The 16740-nt window shown below is 36.4% G+C and overlaps 3 protein-coding genes across 4 annotated transcripts in view; 1 reads left to right on the forward strand and 2 right to left on the reverse strand.

The window, feature by feature from the left end:
• LOC107583162 (VPS10 domain-containing receptor SorCS3-like) overlaps positions 1-3988 on the reverse strand; it is an 11493-nt gene extending 7505 nt beyond the window's left edge. Inside the window, exons 1-3 of one of the 2 annotated variants that reach the window (XM_016269275.1) lie at positions 3823-3988; positions 3510-3606; positions 420-586 (exon numbers count right to left, since the gene is read on the reverse strand). In XM_016269275.1, the coding sequence (XP_016124761.1) occupies positions 420-586; positions 3510-3574 (232 nt within the window). In that variant the 5' untranslated portion in view covers positions 3575-3606; positions 3823-3988. Of the gene's footprint in view, positions 1-419; positions 587-3509; positions 3616-3822 lie in introns of both variants that reach the window. The other variant, XM_016269274.1, reaches the window with a different exon arrangement.
• A 1756-nt stretch (positions 3989-5744) lies between these two features.
• Positions 5745-6555, forward strand: LOC107583163 (NAD(P)(+)--arginine ADP-ribosyltransferase 2-like). Its single transcript, XM_016269276.1, has one exon. It carries the CDS (start codon positions 5793-5795, stop codon positions 6468-6470), a length of 678 nt encoding a protein of 225 aa, XP_016124762.1. The 5' UTR covers positions 5745-5792; the 3' UTR covers positions 6471-6555.
• Positions 6556-9629: 3074 nt separating this feature from the next.
• The window catches only part of LOC107583214 (VPS10 domain-containing receptor SorCS1-like), a 166639-nt gene continuing 159528 nt past the window's right edge, over positions 9630-16740 (reverse strand). The window contains exons 22-24 of the mRNA XM_016269365.1: positions 13361-13495; positions 10095-10194; positions 9630-9887 (exon numbers count right to left, since the gene is read on the reverse strand). Coding sequence (XP_016124851.1) covers positions 9685-9887; positions 10095-10194; positions 13361-13495 — 438 coding nt within the window. The 3' untranslated portion in view covers positions 9630-9684. The remainder of the gene's footprint in view (positions 9888-10094; positions 10195-13360; positions 13496-16740) is intronic.

Here is a 16740-nt window from a genome sequence, read left to right on the forward strand (position 1 = left end):
AACAACACAAGACACATATATATATATATATATATATATATATATATATATATATACTTTCTTACTGTTGTTTCTTTATCAATACATTGTCTTCTTTCCAAATGTCAAACAAACCATATGAGAGTATCAGTGATTCCCACGGCAGCCTAGAAAGCTGAAATACATCATGACATTTGCTGTTCTGTTGATTTATTATAGGAGTCATCAGGGGACAATAAGTCGAGCAACCAGGGCTTTTCCCTGCAGTCAACAAGACTCTCTATACCAACAAAAACTGCTGAGGCCATTTACAGGAAGTTGGCTAACACGCCACGACTAAGCCGAGTGACAGGGAAAGTGTGTCTGCTGTTCCCAAGAATCACAGCTGTGAGTTCAGTAGAAGAAGCGCTTCAGTGTTGAATGGACAGTGTAGTACTCACCGATGGTCTGAGTGTTGGGCTCTGTGTCCAGAGGCTCCAGTGATGTGAGCAGTTCTCTCTGAGAACTGCAGCTGGGTGTGCTGTCAGTGGGAGAAACTGGACTCTGGATCATTTCTTGCTCTTTTTCGTCCTGCATCGCTGCATAGACGTGGAGGCCTGGGATCTTCCTTGAGGAAAGATTTACAATGAGACATGGGCAAACAAAGCTTGATGCTACGACATATGCTTGGGGGAATCAGCCAGAGGGAGGAAAAAAAATCAATATTATCAAGTGGTATAAGCAAACATAATAACTTTATGGGGACAAGTGTCCATCTTCAACTTGCCCACTTTTAGGAAATAATTGTGATAAGTTAAGAGTTTCAACTAAATTAATAATTTAAATATTTAAAATATCTTTTAAAAGTTTGGGGTCAGTAGATTTTTTTTAATTCAAGAGAGCGTAATGACATTTATGCTACAAGAGATTTTTTTTTATTAATGCAAATAAATTCTGTTAATTTTAACCTTCTATTCATCAAAGAATCCTGAAAAAAATGCATAGTGGTTTTCACAGTAAATTTAGCAGCACAGCTGTTTTCAAAATGTTTTAATAAGAAGAAATGTTTCTTGAGCACAAAATCAGAATATCATTATGATTTCTGAAGGATCATGTGACACTGACTTGAGTAATGATGCTGAAAATGCATCTTTACTGCCACAAAAATGAATTAATAAAAAATCATTTTATAATACATTAAAATAGAAAAGTTATTTTAAATTGAAATAATATTTCACAATGATCAAATAAATGCAGCCTTGTTGAACACAAGAGATTTAAAAAATATGTATTTTTAAAATCTTACCAAGCCAAAGCTTTTGAACAGTAGTATATAAAAGTATAAATATAACTTTTATAGTAGCCAACAGCATAAAACGGCAACTTTAGATTTAATGGCCTTTTTTTTCTGACCTCGTTAAGACAAACAAACTGGTGTTAAACGGTCTCCTACTTATCTTTCAGCAAGGACTACTGGGCAAACGTTGCCTAATTAATATGCATGAGCCGAACCGATAAGGTTCATAATGCAAGCTTCTACCATTTTTCCGAACGTTCTGATGGCTCTGACATTATCAGCTTTGCAGTTCACATCATTCTGGTCGTTTATCACAGGAAGCATGTGTTTATAGTTTGCAAGTGCGGTACTGTCCATTTACAAGCCGAGGTCTGGGATCTGCCTCAGGGAAAAGTTGTAAAAAGACAAGGAAATAAGCAAAAAAAGACCTCTATGTGAAAAGTCTAACTTAGGAGTTGTGAAATCAAGGCCTCCCTTTAGAGAGGTGATTTTATCCGTCTTGGTCTGCATCATTACGGAGGGGAAAAAATTCACAAAAACAAAAACCAGAAGAGAGCTTTAACACGGCATTGCCTAAGAGGATTTGAAAGCAAATCTATTGTGCTAAATACAACTGGAGAGGGATTTAACAAGAAGAAACCACAACACACATGGACAGCTCATTAAGATGTAATACCCTCATTAATGGACCGGTTCACAAAAAGAAACAAATTCTGTTACCATTTACTCACACTCATGTCACTCTAAACCCATTCACTTCTATGCATTTGGCAGATGCTTTTCTTCAGAGCTTACTGTACTGCGACTGCAATTAGTCCTCATGGGAGATGAGGCTTTTGAGCTTCAAAAACGATGCAAATGCACCATAAAAGTAGTCCATACCATGTGTACACTATTTAGGCCATAATTCACTTATATTCAGAGTTTACAACAGTGCCGGTCATTCATGAACAAATTCAGACTAGTTGTGTGAACTGACTCACTGAAAAGAACAGATTTTCATTATTAATTTTGTGTAAACTAACTTTTTAACAGGAAGTTCCTCATGTATTTTAAAGAAGTGAAATGTTGCCGGCTGTAGTTGTCACAGAATGCCTCAGACTTATGTATTAAAGCATCAGAAAATTCTTGGCACTTCTGTTGTCTCCCTCTCCTGTCTCCAGATCTTGTCTTATTGACCTCTCGTGCCCTTTTCTCTCGGCCCAATGACAGAAACGGTGCAATCATTTAACATTTCATAAAGGTCAACTTGAAAAACTCAAAGGGCTAAATATTGATAATGTCTGTGCATTGACTGACATTTCTCATTTGTTATGAGCGCTTAGACACAAAAGAAGAAGGTTCTGCAATGGCAAAAGGGTGAATCACCACTCGACATATCCGCTCAGTGGTTTACGCTGTTTAAAGTTGTTTTGTGAGCTAAACTGAACCACAACACCTAAACTCAGAGATGTGAGAATGATTTTGCCTCATTTGAGTCCTTGCACAGACATCTGCTCTGCTTTTTTGTCACAATATTCAAAGTAATTGGTAATATTTATTATTATATTAACTAGAAAATTAATTACAAAAAAGTTAAACAGATTATATTCAGTTAACGAATGCCGTTTAATTCTATCATAATGCTGATAATACTGTTCGGTTTGAAAAGATTAATCTGAATCAAATAATCTCATAATTATATATTTAAAGGGATAGTTCATCCCAAAATGAAAATTCTGTCATCATTTACTCACCCTCAAGTTATTCTAAACCTGTATGAGTTTCTTTCTTCTTTTGAACACAAAAGAAGATATTTTGAAGAATGTTGTTAACCAAACTATTGATGCTAGCCATTGACTTAGTATGAAAAAAAAAACACTATGCAAGTCAATGGCTAGCATCAATATTCTTCAGAATATCTTCTTTTGTGTTCAACAGAAGAAAGAAACTTGTACAGGTTTGGAACGACTTGAGGGTGAGTCAATGATGACAGAATTTTCATTTTTGGATGAACTATTCCTTTAAAAATATACATTTATCCTTATTAATAAAAAACAATCATCAATCAATCAATCAATTCAATGTGGCTAGGTAGGTTTTTGATAGTAACAGTACAGAGTCTTGACTACTTTATAAATAACTTGTAATCTTCCAGGCTTCCCCAGGCTCTTGCCGCTAGACATTTAACCAATTTACAAAGCTAACCATATTTTTAACTGCTAATATATGCATTATGATCCAGGTTGAAGTTTTAAAAAATGGATAACAATACCTTTTGAATTTATAGATGAGGAACACCGCTAAACCCGCCACCACCACAGACAGGAGCATTAGCATAGCTGAGCCACTGTGATTGTCACTTGTGTCCACTAAAGGCGCTAGACACAGGGGAAATTAAGACAGACAACTGTCAGTGCAACTCTCCAACCCTCCTTTTAATATACAGTAAAACAAATCATTATACAACCAATGTCTTATAGGAACTGTTCATCTAAAATCTGTCATAATCAATGAACTGTTGTAAACGATTGCAATTCTTCTCTCGTTCATATCTAGAACAATAGTCTTTGATTCTAGTTCATTACCTGCTGATAAATGGGCAGCGTATACTGTGATCTGGACTCCTGGTCTGAGTGTGAACTGAACCAGATTCTGATTCAGAGCACTGAGAACCAGTTCTGAGAGCTGAAAGGAAAAATCACATCATCATATTCATTGTATTCATACCACACTGGATAAGGAAACGCTGCCTTGTATATGATACATCCAAAATCTGTTATTAAATTACACAATCGCATAGATATTTGAGTCCCAGAGGTATTTGATTTCTCTGTTTCTGAGCCAGGTGAGTCCTGATGCATTGTACTGTTGGTTGAAGTGGGCTCGTGATGTTGTTTGTCGTACATGAGCCTGAATCACACTGAGAAGACATTTCAGCATAAATCAACTCTATCACCTTCACTCACAAATATAGATAGATGACATAGGAGGGATCTCATTTAGGCCTAACATCTCTCTCCTCTTCCTCAAACACACAAAGAGCTCTTGACTGTCAGACTCTTTTATGTATTCATAAATCTTGAAAGCAGATAGTTATTTCCCTCCCAAAATAAAACCTCTTTTTGTTTGTTTTTGTGCTTGATTAGGACATTGGGTTTTTGAGGGTCATTCTGGAACAGATGCTTCTAGTTTGATGATATATATTTTATGTTATATATTTTATTATATGATATATATTTTATTTTATATATATTGATGATTATGTTTTACTAGTTTTTGAAAAATAAAATAAGTATAGAACTACAGCAGGGGCGATTCCAGGATTTTCATTTTAGGGGGCTCAGCCCCCAATGAGGGTATACTATATACTGTATATAGATATATTCAAATGAAAATGGCAACATCGTTTTATAAAGTATATGCATTCATATGTGCTTCATTTTCACTGGAGGAAACCTGTGGTGTGATGAGGGGTGAACACAGTGAAAACTTAGGCTACAGTAGATGGGGAACCGATTGCTCCTCCATGATATTTTGTAAACTGTAGTGATGGGACGATTGATACCGAGGCTCCGATGGAGTTTATAAAGCACTACTGTAGCACACACTGTGAAATGACGTTTGAAACTTTGAACGTCATGCAGTATCGGAAGGTCGGGACAGCTGGTTTGAAAAAATCTGTGCTTTGCATGACTCTTGTTTGACTTTACATTGACTTGGTTGTGTGTGTGTGTGTGTGTGTGTGTGCGTGTGTGTTTGTGTGTGTGTACACTTATTTGGGATTCAGTAGAATAGTTTAGAATAACCTCAACACCAGATAGAAACTGAATGCATGTCACACCTCTATTGCATTTTATCATGTTTTATAGCTGGGGTCTCGGACACCCCGAACAGCTCACCCAAAATATTTTTGCTACCACTACTAACTATAATCACACACTTGTATATTTTATATTATTGATCAATATGTGAATCCGTTGACCGGACTACGCATGACACGAGTTGGCACAGATTAAAAACTTTTTCAAACCATCCTCTGCTCCGCAATGTTTTGTTAGATTTGGTGGAGAAACCAAGTCTGACCACCAGATGTGGCTAATGCGCACTGTGTTAAAAGCTTTGAATAATAAACCGTTTTTCGGCACAATTTCATGAAAGCATGAAACGGTTCAGAAAGCCTCAGTTTCCCATCAGTAGTAAACTGTATTTATGACAAAGAACTGCACAACAAAGAACTGCAGATATTATAACAATCTATCGATAAACACACACCTTGTCCTCTGTTACTCGCTCTGGGCCGCTGCGGTGCTGCGGTCTAAAAAGAACGCGCTGAAACGAGGGGGGGGGGGGCAACTATAGCCCCCCCTAAAAATGGCCTAGCAACACCCATGAACTACAGTATATTAGCTCATTGAAATGTAGACACCATCTAGTCACTGTTTAAGGTTTTTTTTTTTTACATAAGCGTTTGAATACTGATGATTGATCATTATGATTCCTGTTGCTGCAGGATCACAGAGCTGCTGCTGTTTCAGAACAGATATTTCCACTGGATATGGCACCGAATTCAGTTGATGATCAATATATGGGCTGTAAGGGGAAAATGGCACATCTGGTGAAGACAAAATATCTAGAGAAGGAAATGAAAAACTCAGCCAAATTCAAATATTATTGGCAAAACAGTGAAAAGTTTGTCAAGTTTCCAAAAGATCATTTAACAAGGAATCATTTAGTCGCTCTTCATGTGTACACCGGTAAATATATATATCGTCAGTTTAACGATGACACTCGTTACGGTAGAAAACAGTACAAACACAAGACATTCTCATGGTATTCACTTCACTTTCTGTTAACGGAAGCGATACAGATTCTGAAGAAACAACAAAATAAATGCTATGTAACGTATCGTGGTACTACAGCTAATTTTGATAAGTATGTTCTGAACAAAGAGATTCGTTTCGGCTCATTTACGTCTTCCTCTCTCAGTCTTAAAGTAACGCAAGGTTTTGGAACTAAATCTTGTTTTGAAATCATAACTTGTGAAAGTGCTGAGCTGACAAAATATTCTCAGTATCCTTACATAAAAGAGGTGCTGATTCCTCCATATGAGAAGTTTAGAGTCACTGCTGTCAGGACAAAACAATATTATAAAGATCTCTGGTGTGACACCGTTTTCACTTTGAAAAGCTCTGGAAGAACAAGTTACATGAACTGTGCTCTCAATAAACACTAAAAACATGTGTTGCATTGAAAACAAGGTGTTCTGAATTGACTTGATTTAATCATCGGTTCCACACAAATTGATATCACTTTTTTTCCTCCGAATAATTCTTTTTCAGAAAACAATTTGTTTGTATCATTCTAACATGATGAAATAAATTTATTTTAAGTGACTCAATTCAGTGTCCTTAAAGTGAATAAATGTGCGTCTCTAATTCTTGTCTTCATTTATACTTAAATTGTTTTGCATCACATCACTGAACTAGTTTGCATTTTAGCTTTACATAATTGTTAGCAGTAGTGTGATAACTGATAAGTTACTTTTTGAGTGAAATGCAGCATAACATATATATTTCCAAGACATTCAGAATTGATTGATTTATTGTTAGGATAACATGGATTTTTACATGCATCTCTTTTGTTGACAACTGAAGCTAGACTGAATAATCAGACTCCTGGCTAATTTAGAATGTAGAACTTTATAGGCTATTGAACCAGTTGTTTTAATGCAACAATGTTCTATATGTTAACATTACTTAATGCAAGAGTTAAAACTACTTTTTTTAGCATTTCTTAATCTTGGTTAATGTTAATAATTTGAATTAATACATATAGTAATACATTTTAATATTTCAATTTGAAATGAATTATTATGAATGAAGATGAATGAACAATTAAGGATAGTAGGCCAACACTGAAAGAACTGGCATAGAAACAATTTCCCCTCAGAACTTGCTAGTAAATTTCACAGTTAGTTACAAAGAAACGGCAAGTAACACACTGAATTAAATGTGAAATTTAGAAGTAGAATGACTGAAATAACATCTTCTTGTAAAACACTCCAAAAATCATGGTTACACTTTATTTCGATAGTCCACTTTAGACATTCGGTTACACTTTACTTGAAGGGGTGTGCATAAGACTGACATGACACCTTCATAATCATGACATGACACATACATAATCATGACATGACACATGTCATGAATATGAAGGGTTTTTATGCATGTTTATGACAACTGTCATTAAGTGTCATTCGCTCAGTTATGTAATTTTTAATGCAAAGATGACATTGTTTGAGATGTCTTTGTTATGGCCTATGGTTAGGGGTAAGGGTAGGGGTAGGGTTAGGTCAAATAATGTCATATTTGCATTAAAAATGACATAACTAAGCGAATGACACTTAATGACAGTTGTCATAAACATGCATAAAACCTCTTTCATATTCATGACATGTGTCATGTCATGATTATGAAGGTGTCATGTCAGTCTTATGCACACCCCTTCAAGTAAAGTGTTACCCAAGCTTCTACCATTTTTCCGAACGTTCTGATGGCTCTGACATTATCAGCTTTGCAGTTCACATCATTCTGGTCGTTTATCACAGGAAGCATGTGTTTATAGTTTGCAAGTGCGGTACTGTCCATTTACAAGCCGAGGTCTGGGATCTGCCTCAGGGAAAAGTTGTAAAAAGACAAGGAAATAAGCAAAAAAAGACCTCTATGTGAAAAGTCTAACTTAGGAGTTGTGAAATCAAGGCCTCCCTTTAGAGAGGTGATTTTATCCGTCTTGGTCTGCATCATTACGGAGGGGAAAAAATTCACAAAAACAAAAACCAGAAGAGAGCTTTAACACGGCATTGCCTAAGAGGATTTGAAAGCAAATCTATTGTGCTAAATACAACTGGAGAGGGATTTAACAAGAAGAAACCACAACACACATGGACAGCTCATTAAGATGTAATACCCTCATTAATGGACCGGTTCACAAAAAGAAACAAATTCTGTTACCATTTACTCACACTCATGTCACTCTAAACCCATTCACTTCTATGCATTTGGCAGATGCTTTTCTTCAGAGCTTACTGTACTGCGACTGCAATTAGTCCTCATGGGAGATGAGGCTTTTGAGCTTCAAAAACGATGCAAATGCACCATAAAAGTAGTCCATACCATGTGTACACTATTTAGGCCATAATTCACTTATATTCAGAGTTTACAACAGTGCCGGTCATTCATGAACAAATTCAGACTAGTTGTGTGAACTGACTCACTGAAAAGAACAGATTTTCATTATTAATTTTGTGTAAACTAACTTTTTAACAGGAAGTTCCTCATGTATTTTAAAGAAGTGAAATGTTGCCGGCTGTAGTTGTCACAGAATGCCTCAGACTTATGTATTAAAGCATCAGAAAATTCTTGGCACTTCTGTTGTCTCCCTCTCCTGTCTCCAGATCTTGTCTTATTGACCTCTCGTGCCCTTTTCTCTCGGCCCAATGACAGAAACGGTGCAATCATTTAACATTTCATAAAGGTCAACTTGAAAAACTCAAAGGGCTAAATATTGATAATGTCTGTGCATTGACTGACATTTCTCATTTGTTATGAGCGCTTAGACACAAAAGAAGAAGGTTCTGCAATGGCAAAAGGGTGAATCACCACTCGACATATCCGCTCAGTGGTTTACGCTGTTTAAAGTTGTTTTGTGAGCTAAACTGAACCACAACACCTAAACTCAGAGATGTGAGAATGATTTTGCCTCATTTGAGTCCTTGCACAGACATCTGCTCTGCTTTTTTGTCACAATATTCAAAGTAATTGGTAATATTTATTATTATATTAACTAGAAAATTAATTACAAAAAAGTTAAACAGATTATATTCAGTTAACGAATGCCGTTTAATTCTATCATAATGCTGATAATACTGTTCGGTTTGAAAAGATTAATCTGAACCAAATAATCTCATAATTATATATTTAAAGGGATAGTTCATCCCAAAATGAAAATTCTGTCATCATTTACTCACCCTCAAGTTATTCTAAACCTGTATGAGTTTCTTTCTTCTTTTGAACACAAAAGAAGATATTTTGAAGAATGTTGTTAACCAAACTATTGATGCTAGCCATTGACTTAGTATGAAAAAAAAAACACTATGCAAGTCAATGGCTAGCATCAATATTCTTCAGAATATCTTCTTTTGTGTTCAACAGAAGAAAGAAACTTGTACAGGTTTGGAACGACTTGAGGGTGAGTCAATGATGACAGAATTTTCATTTTTGGATGAACTATTCCTTTAAAAATATACATTTATCCTTATTAATAAAAAACAATCATCAATCAATCAATCAATTCAATGTGGCTAGGTAGGTTTTTGATAGTAACAGTACAGAGTCTTGACTACTTTATAAATAACTTGTAATCTTCCAGGCTTCCCCAGGCTCTTGCCGCTAGACATTTAACCAATTTACAAAGCTAACCATATTTTTAACTGCTAATATATGCATTATGATCCAGGTTGAAGTTTTAAAAAATGGATAACAATACCTTTTGAATTTATAGATGAGGAACACCGCTAAACCCGCCACCACCACAGACAGGAGCATTAGCATAGCTGAGCCACTGTGATTGTCACTTGTGTCCACTAAAGGCGCTAGACACAGGGGAAATTAAGACAGACAACTGTCAGTGCAACTCTCCAACCCTCCTTTTAATATACAGTAAAACAAATCATTATACAACCAATGTCTTATAGGAACTGTTCATCTAAAATCTGTCATAATCAATGAACTGTTGTAAACGATTGCAATTCTTCTCTCGTTCATATCTAGAACAATAGTCTTTGATTCTAGTTCATTACCTGCTGATAAATGGGCAGCGTATACTGTGATCTGGACTCCTGGTCTGAGTGTGAACTGAACCAGATTCTGATTCAGAGCACTGAGAACCAGTTCTGAGAGCTGAAAGGAAAAATCACATCATCATATTCATTGTATTCATACCACACTGGATAAGGAAACGCTGCCTTGTATATGATACATCCAAAATCTGTTATTAAATTACACAATCGCATAGATATTTGAGTCCCAGAGGTATTTGATTTCTCTGTTTCTGAGCCAGGTGAGTCCTGATGCATTGTACTGTTGGTTGAAGTGGGCTCGTGATGTTGTTTGTCGTACATGAGCCTGAATCACACTGAGAAGACATTTCAGCATAAATCAACTCTATCACCTTCACTCACAAATATAGATAGATGACATAGGAGGGATCTCATTTAGGCCTAACATCTCTCTCCTCTTCCTCAAACACACAAAGAGCTCTTGACTGTCAGACTCTTTTATGTATTCATAAATCTTGAAAGCAGATAGTTATTTCCCTCCCAAAATAAAACCTCTTTTTGTTTGTTTTTGTGCTTGATTAGGACATTGGGTTTTTGAGGGTCATTCTGGAACAGATGCTTCTAGTTTGATGATATATATTTTATGTTATATATTTTATTATATGATATATATTTTATTTTATATATATTGATGATTATGTTTTACTAGTTTTTGAAAAATAAAATAAGTATAGAACTACAGCAGGGGCGATTCCAGGATTTTCATTTTAGGGGGCTCAGCCCCCAATGAGGGTATACTATATACTGTATATAGATATATTCAAATGAAAATGGCAACATCGTTTTATAAAGTATATGCATTCATATGTGCTTCATTTTCACTGGAGGAAACCTGTGGTGTGATGAGGGGTGAACACAGTGAAAACTTAGGCTACAGTAGATGGGGAACCGATTGCTCCTCCATGATATTTTGTAAACTGTAGTGATGGGACGATTGATACCGAGGCTCCGATGGAGTTTATAAAGCACTACTGTAGCACACACTGTGAAATGACGTTTGAAACTTTGAACGTCATGCAGTATCGGAAGGTCGGGACAGCTGGTTTGAAAAAATCTGTGCTTTGCATGACTCTTGTTTGACTTTACATTGACTTGGTTGTGTGTGTGTGTGTGTGTGTGTGTGTGTGTGCGTGTGTGTTTGTGTGTGTGTACACTTATTTGGGATTCAGTAGAATAGTTTAGAATAACCTCAACACCAGATAGAAACTGAATGCATGTCACACCTCTATTGCATTTTATCATGTTTTATAGCTGGGGTCTCGGACACCCCGAACAGCTCACCCAAAATATTTTTGCTACCACTACTAACTATAATCACACACTTGTATATTTTATATTATTGATCAATATGTGAATCCGTTGACCGGACTACGCATGACACGAGTTGGCACAGATTAAAAACTTTTTCAAACCATCCTCTGCTCCGCAATGTTTTGTTAGATTTGGTGGAGAAACCAAGTCTGACCACCAGATGTGGCTAATGCGCACTGTGTTAAAAGCTTTGAATAATAAACCGTTTTTCGGCACAATTTCATGAAAGCATGAAACGGTTCAGAAAGCCTCAGTTTCCCATCAGTAGTAAACTGTATTTATGACAAAGAACTGCACAGAAGCAGATATTATAACAATCTATCGATAAACACACACCTTGTCCTCTGTTACTCGCTCTGGGCCGCTGCGGTCTGCGGATTGGGGGGAGCAACTATAGCCCCCCCTAAAAATGGCCTAGCAACACCCATGAACTACAGTATATTAGCTCATTGAAATGTAGACACCATCTAGTCACTGTTTAAGGTTTTTTTTTTTTACATAAGCGTTTAAGAGGTTTTTTTTTTTTTTCATAAACATCTTGGGCATCAGATCTGAGTTCAGTGATGATGGTGCTAAACCTCTCACAAAAAAAAAGAACGCGCTGAAACGAGGGGGGGGGGAGCAACTATAGCCCCCCCTAAAAATGGCCTAGCAACACCCATGAACTACAGTATATTAGCTCATTGAAATGTAGACACCATCTAGTCACTGTTTAAGGTTTTTTTTTTTTACATAAGCGTTTGAGGTTTTTTTTTTTTTTTCATAAACATCTTGGGCATCAGATCTGAGTTCAGTGATGATGGTGCTAAACCTCTCACAAAACTATTTCCCCTTCAAGGCATCCCCTTTTTCCCTCTTTCAACCCACGTTTCATTAAATCTGTCTCATTTACTAAATGACTCCTGACTTATTTCTGTGCTCCTTTATTTCTCCGTCGCTCTCACCTTCTGTCTCTCTCTGTCCTTATTTCTCACCCTTTTAAAATTAGACCATACTATGAATAATTACTTTCTTTATGGAACCAGGGTCAGTCAGTCTATTATACTTTTTTAATAAGGCTATCTACACATTATACTTTGAACATCCCACCCTCGAACAGAGATTTATGAGGATCTGCAGTGAAAGGCCCATTGCAGATTCAAAGAAGGTTTGGGCGAGAAAAAAAAAAAAAGCTCAAAAGGTGCTGCTTAGGCACCCATGCATGGACATCCACAAAGTGCAGATATCCCCCTATCATCTGTGATATAATATATCTGGCCCATAAGCAAATAGAGAACTGAATGATCTAGTGGATGGATTACTAATGACCTCCTCTATAGTATGTATGATGAGAAATCACTGCCTCAAAAATATAGATGACTCTGCATGTTAATATTGGAGGATATGAGGCATCTTCTCATATTCGATAATGGCTGTTCTCTGGTATGGCCAAATGCACTGCGGAATGGCCAGAATTAGCAATGACCTAACAATTCACCCCACTACCTCACAAGTGAGTTAAAAGAAACGTATCTCATTAAGCTTTGAGATCTAATCAGAAAGCCACTTTTTCTGAAGTTGCTTATGAAAGTGTATTTATGTGCTTGTCTTTTAACCAAGTATTTCATTTCAGGAGAAAATGAGAGATTGTCTTGATCAAGAAAAATCTGTGTGAACTCGTAAAAACAAGTTTTTGTCAAGAGTTAAACAGGCCAACATTGACATCTGCTGGAGACCATAAGAAACTCTTGTCAAGATCCTCCTTTTCCCCACCATCCTTTTGTATTTGAAAGGAATTTGAAAATAGCATTTGAATATCTGAGCCTTTTCTCCTTGAATAAGAGACAAAAGTAAAGCAAAACATTAATTATAGCTGAGTGTTTCACAACTGAGATTGAAAATCATGCATAATGTAAGATGAGGGTTATGTCCAGTACCTGGTCTAAATGAGTAGCTGTTTTGTCTGGTTTCCCCTCTGTCAGCCGTATGTCTGGTAACAGAAAGAACTCGGCTGCTGTTGGCAGTCCAGGCAACACAGTGACCAACAGCTGCTCTGATTTCACCCCTGTCGCCTGAAGAACAGGAAACAGAGCATTAGTGATACAAACAACCATTAAACAGGATTAGAGGATTACAAGGATCAAAGACTCAGGTTTAAAAAAAAAAAGACAATGCCTTTACCTCTAATGCTCTTTTGAGATTTACTGTATTTTTTTTTCTCACTCATTTTATGATTTTGATTAAATTAGTATTATTATTCAGATATTAATACTGTTATTCAGCAAGGATGCATTAAATTGATGATAAGTGATAGTAAATATAATGTTACAAAAGATCTCAAATAAATTCTGTTCTTGTGAGCCTTTTATTCATCAAAGAATCCTGAAAAAAAAAAATCACAGATTTGACAAAATATTAATCAGAGAACAATTTAACTACATTAAATGAGATGTGTTTCAAATCAGCATTTTAGAATGATTTCTGAAAGATCGTGTGACTCTACAAAAAATTATTTGCATCACAGGAATAAATGTGCATTCTATTAAAATATAAAACAGCTATTTTAATTGTAATAATTCACAATTTTGTATGGCATTTTCTAATAAATGCAGAAAAAGAGACTTCTTTACTTCACTTTACTAATTTTGAACCATTAAAATTTAAATTAATCTCTGATTTAAAAAAAAAAAAAAAAAAATTCAATGTGACCCTGGAGCACAAAACCAGTCTTAAGTCGCACGAGTATATTTGTAGCAATAGCCAAAAATACATTGCATGGGTCAAAATTATAGATTTTTCTTTTATGCCAAAAATCATTAGGATATTAAGTAAAGATCATGTTCCATGAAGATATTTTGTCAATTTCCTACCGTAAATATATCAAAACGTAATTTTTGATTAGTAATATGCATTGCTAAGGACTTCATTTGGACAACTTTAAAGGCGATTTTCTCAGTATTTTGATTTTTTTGCACATCAGATTTCAGATTTTCAAATAGTTGTATCTCAGTCAAATATTGTCATATACATCCATACATCAATGGAAAGCTTATTTATTCTGCTTTCAGATGATGCATAAATCTCAATAAAAAAAAAATGGACCCTTATGACTGGTTTTGTGGTCCAGGGTCACAAATAAATATTAAAACAGTACAATAAAATAATATATATTGTTTACTGTCATGAATACACATGATTACACGGTCCATTACAGCTGCAATTCATTTAAAGTTTCAGTTTAAAAATTAACATTTCGGCATCATTTACTCCCTCACGTCTTCTAGACGGATTGAACCAGATTTGACATCATGACACACATCATTGGTTCCCACTCTTGCAACAAATCGATTTTTCTGTATTTCCCCTTTTGTGTTCCACAGTTCCAAAATGGTTTGAAATGAAATGAGGGTGAGTAAATAAAGACAGTATTTGTATGTTTGTGTGAACTATGCCTTTCAGACTGAATACAAATATATAAAATTCTCCTTGGTTTATGTTACAAGGTCACAACGTCCACCTCGTTCCTGTCCATATGCCCAGCGCAAAACTCATTACACACATTACCACTAACCAACTAGAGCAGAACACGCATATGGCTCAAACGAGAACCGTTATTCTCAAGTGTCATATTCCATAAACATCCATAAAGAAAGTCCCCATGTTCAGTTATAACGGCCTCTTGAAAATGCCATGGGGGAAGTGCAAGAGAACACTGATAATTATTTTGGTCTGTCGTGCCATATGTTTGAATATTCGTGAAGCTTTTCCTGTTACAATGGTGCTTTCCTTCCATCTGTGAAGGCGAATCTGGAAGCCAATTTTAAAACAAGTGTGTCAACTTGAGTTCGTCAAGCAAAGTTGGAACGTGAAAATCCAACAAAGCTCCTGACTACACTTGTGTTTGTTTTGTTTTTTAATACGCTGAACATATAAATGCCCTCTCGACAGGTTTACTTGAGTAGATCTTTAAATGGAGATTCTCTGAAAGGTTTTTGTTTTAATGCCATTAAAATTTCTATGACCACAAAACTGAATTCATTTGTCAAATAATGCTCAAAACACATCCTGAAATGTCAAAAGCCATCACAGTTTTGAGCAACTCGTCCATTAGTGGTTTATTGTCATCCTGTGTTTGATATCTATACAGGAAATTCATAGAAGACCTTGATCATTGTTTGATAAAATCATTTGCAATTTGTCTTTGTTCCTGATAGAAATGAGTCATCTTATATTCTTTATCCTAGAGCCATGTCCGATCAGATGATGAATATTCTTGCACACACTCATTTAAACCTTGTGCACAGAGCACTGACAGACATTAGAGAAAGTTTAAAGGGGTCATATGATGCTGCTAAAAAGAACAGTATTTGGTGTATTTGGTGTAATGAAATGTGTTTATGTGGTTTAAGGTTAAAAAAACACATTATTTTCCACATACTGTACATTATTGTTTCTCCTCTATGCCCCGCCTTTCTGAAACACGTCGATTTTTATAAAGTTCATCGGTCTGAAAAAGCGAGGTGTGCTGTGATTGGCCAGCTAACCAGTGTGTTGTGATTGGCCGAATACCTCAAGCGTGTGACGGAAATGTTACGCCCCTCACCATATTGTGATGATGCCCTGTCAGGCCGGGGCGATGATTCAAAAACATGAAAACCCATTATAAACGAGGCATTCGTTGCATCCACTGGGGACATACAGTATTTATGGATTTTAATTACTTATACTGTCTTTTTACGTGTTGCGTTGCATCGCGCCGCGTAGACATAAAACCATGTCTGCATTTGTGATCGGAGAAATGACAAACAACAAGCCCTACTCTACACTGCCCAAAAAAACTCGCTTTAAATATATACAATATAAAAACTCTTTAAATATAAAAAAGGTACTTACAGTCTTTGAGTCAGAACAGCCGGCATTGTAGTCTACTCTACCAGCATCAGGAAACAGTCCTCCATAAAATGTGCTGCACACATCTGAATATTTGGGTTGAAGTGTTCTGTAACAGTGTTGTAAATACAACTTAACCACTGATTTCTAGTCGTGTCCATTTTTGGAAGGCCAAACAAAGTAGTTTCGCTTTCACAACGAAACACAGCATCACACAAGGCGGCCTACAGTGAGCAGAGGCCGGGGGCTAGCATGAGGCGGGAGGCTTAGAGTGAGCAGAGGCGGGTGGGCTTGAGAACGGCGCGGTCGGCGATTTCGACGAAGGAGCATCCGGAAGGACATGTGACGACTCCGGGCTGGACTCCGCATCGTCCACGATGAAAGCCGATCCGGCGATCGACAGCGCAAAGTTGTAGTATTTCCTCAG

Source organism: Sinocyclocheilus grahami, unplaced genomic scaffold, assembly GCF_001515645.1.
Source record: "Sinocyclocheilus grahami isolate Dianchi unplaced genomic scaffold, SAMN03320097.WGS_v1.1 scaffold51.1, whole genome shotgun sequence".
NCBI classification, from domain to species: Eukaryota; Metazoa; Chordata; class Actinopteri; order Cypriniformes; family Cyprinidae; genus Sinocyclocheilus; species Sinocyclocheilus grahami.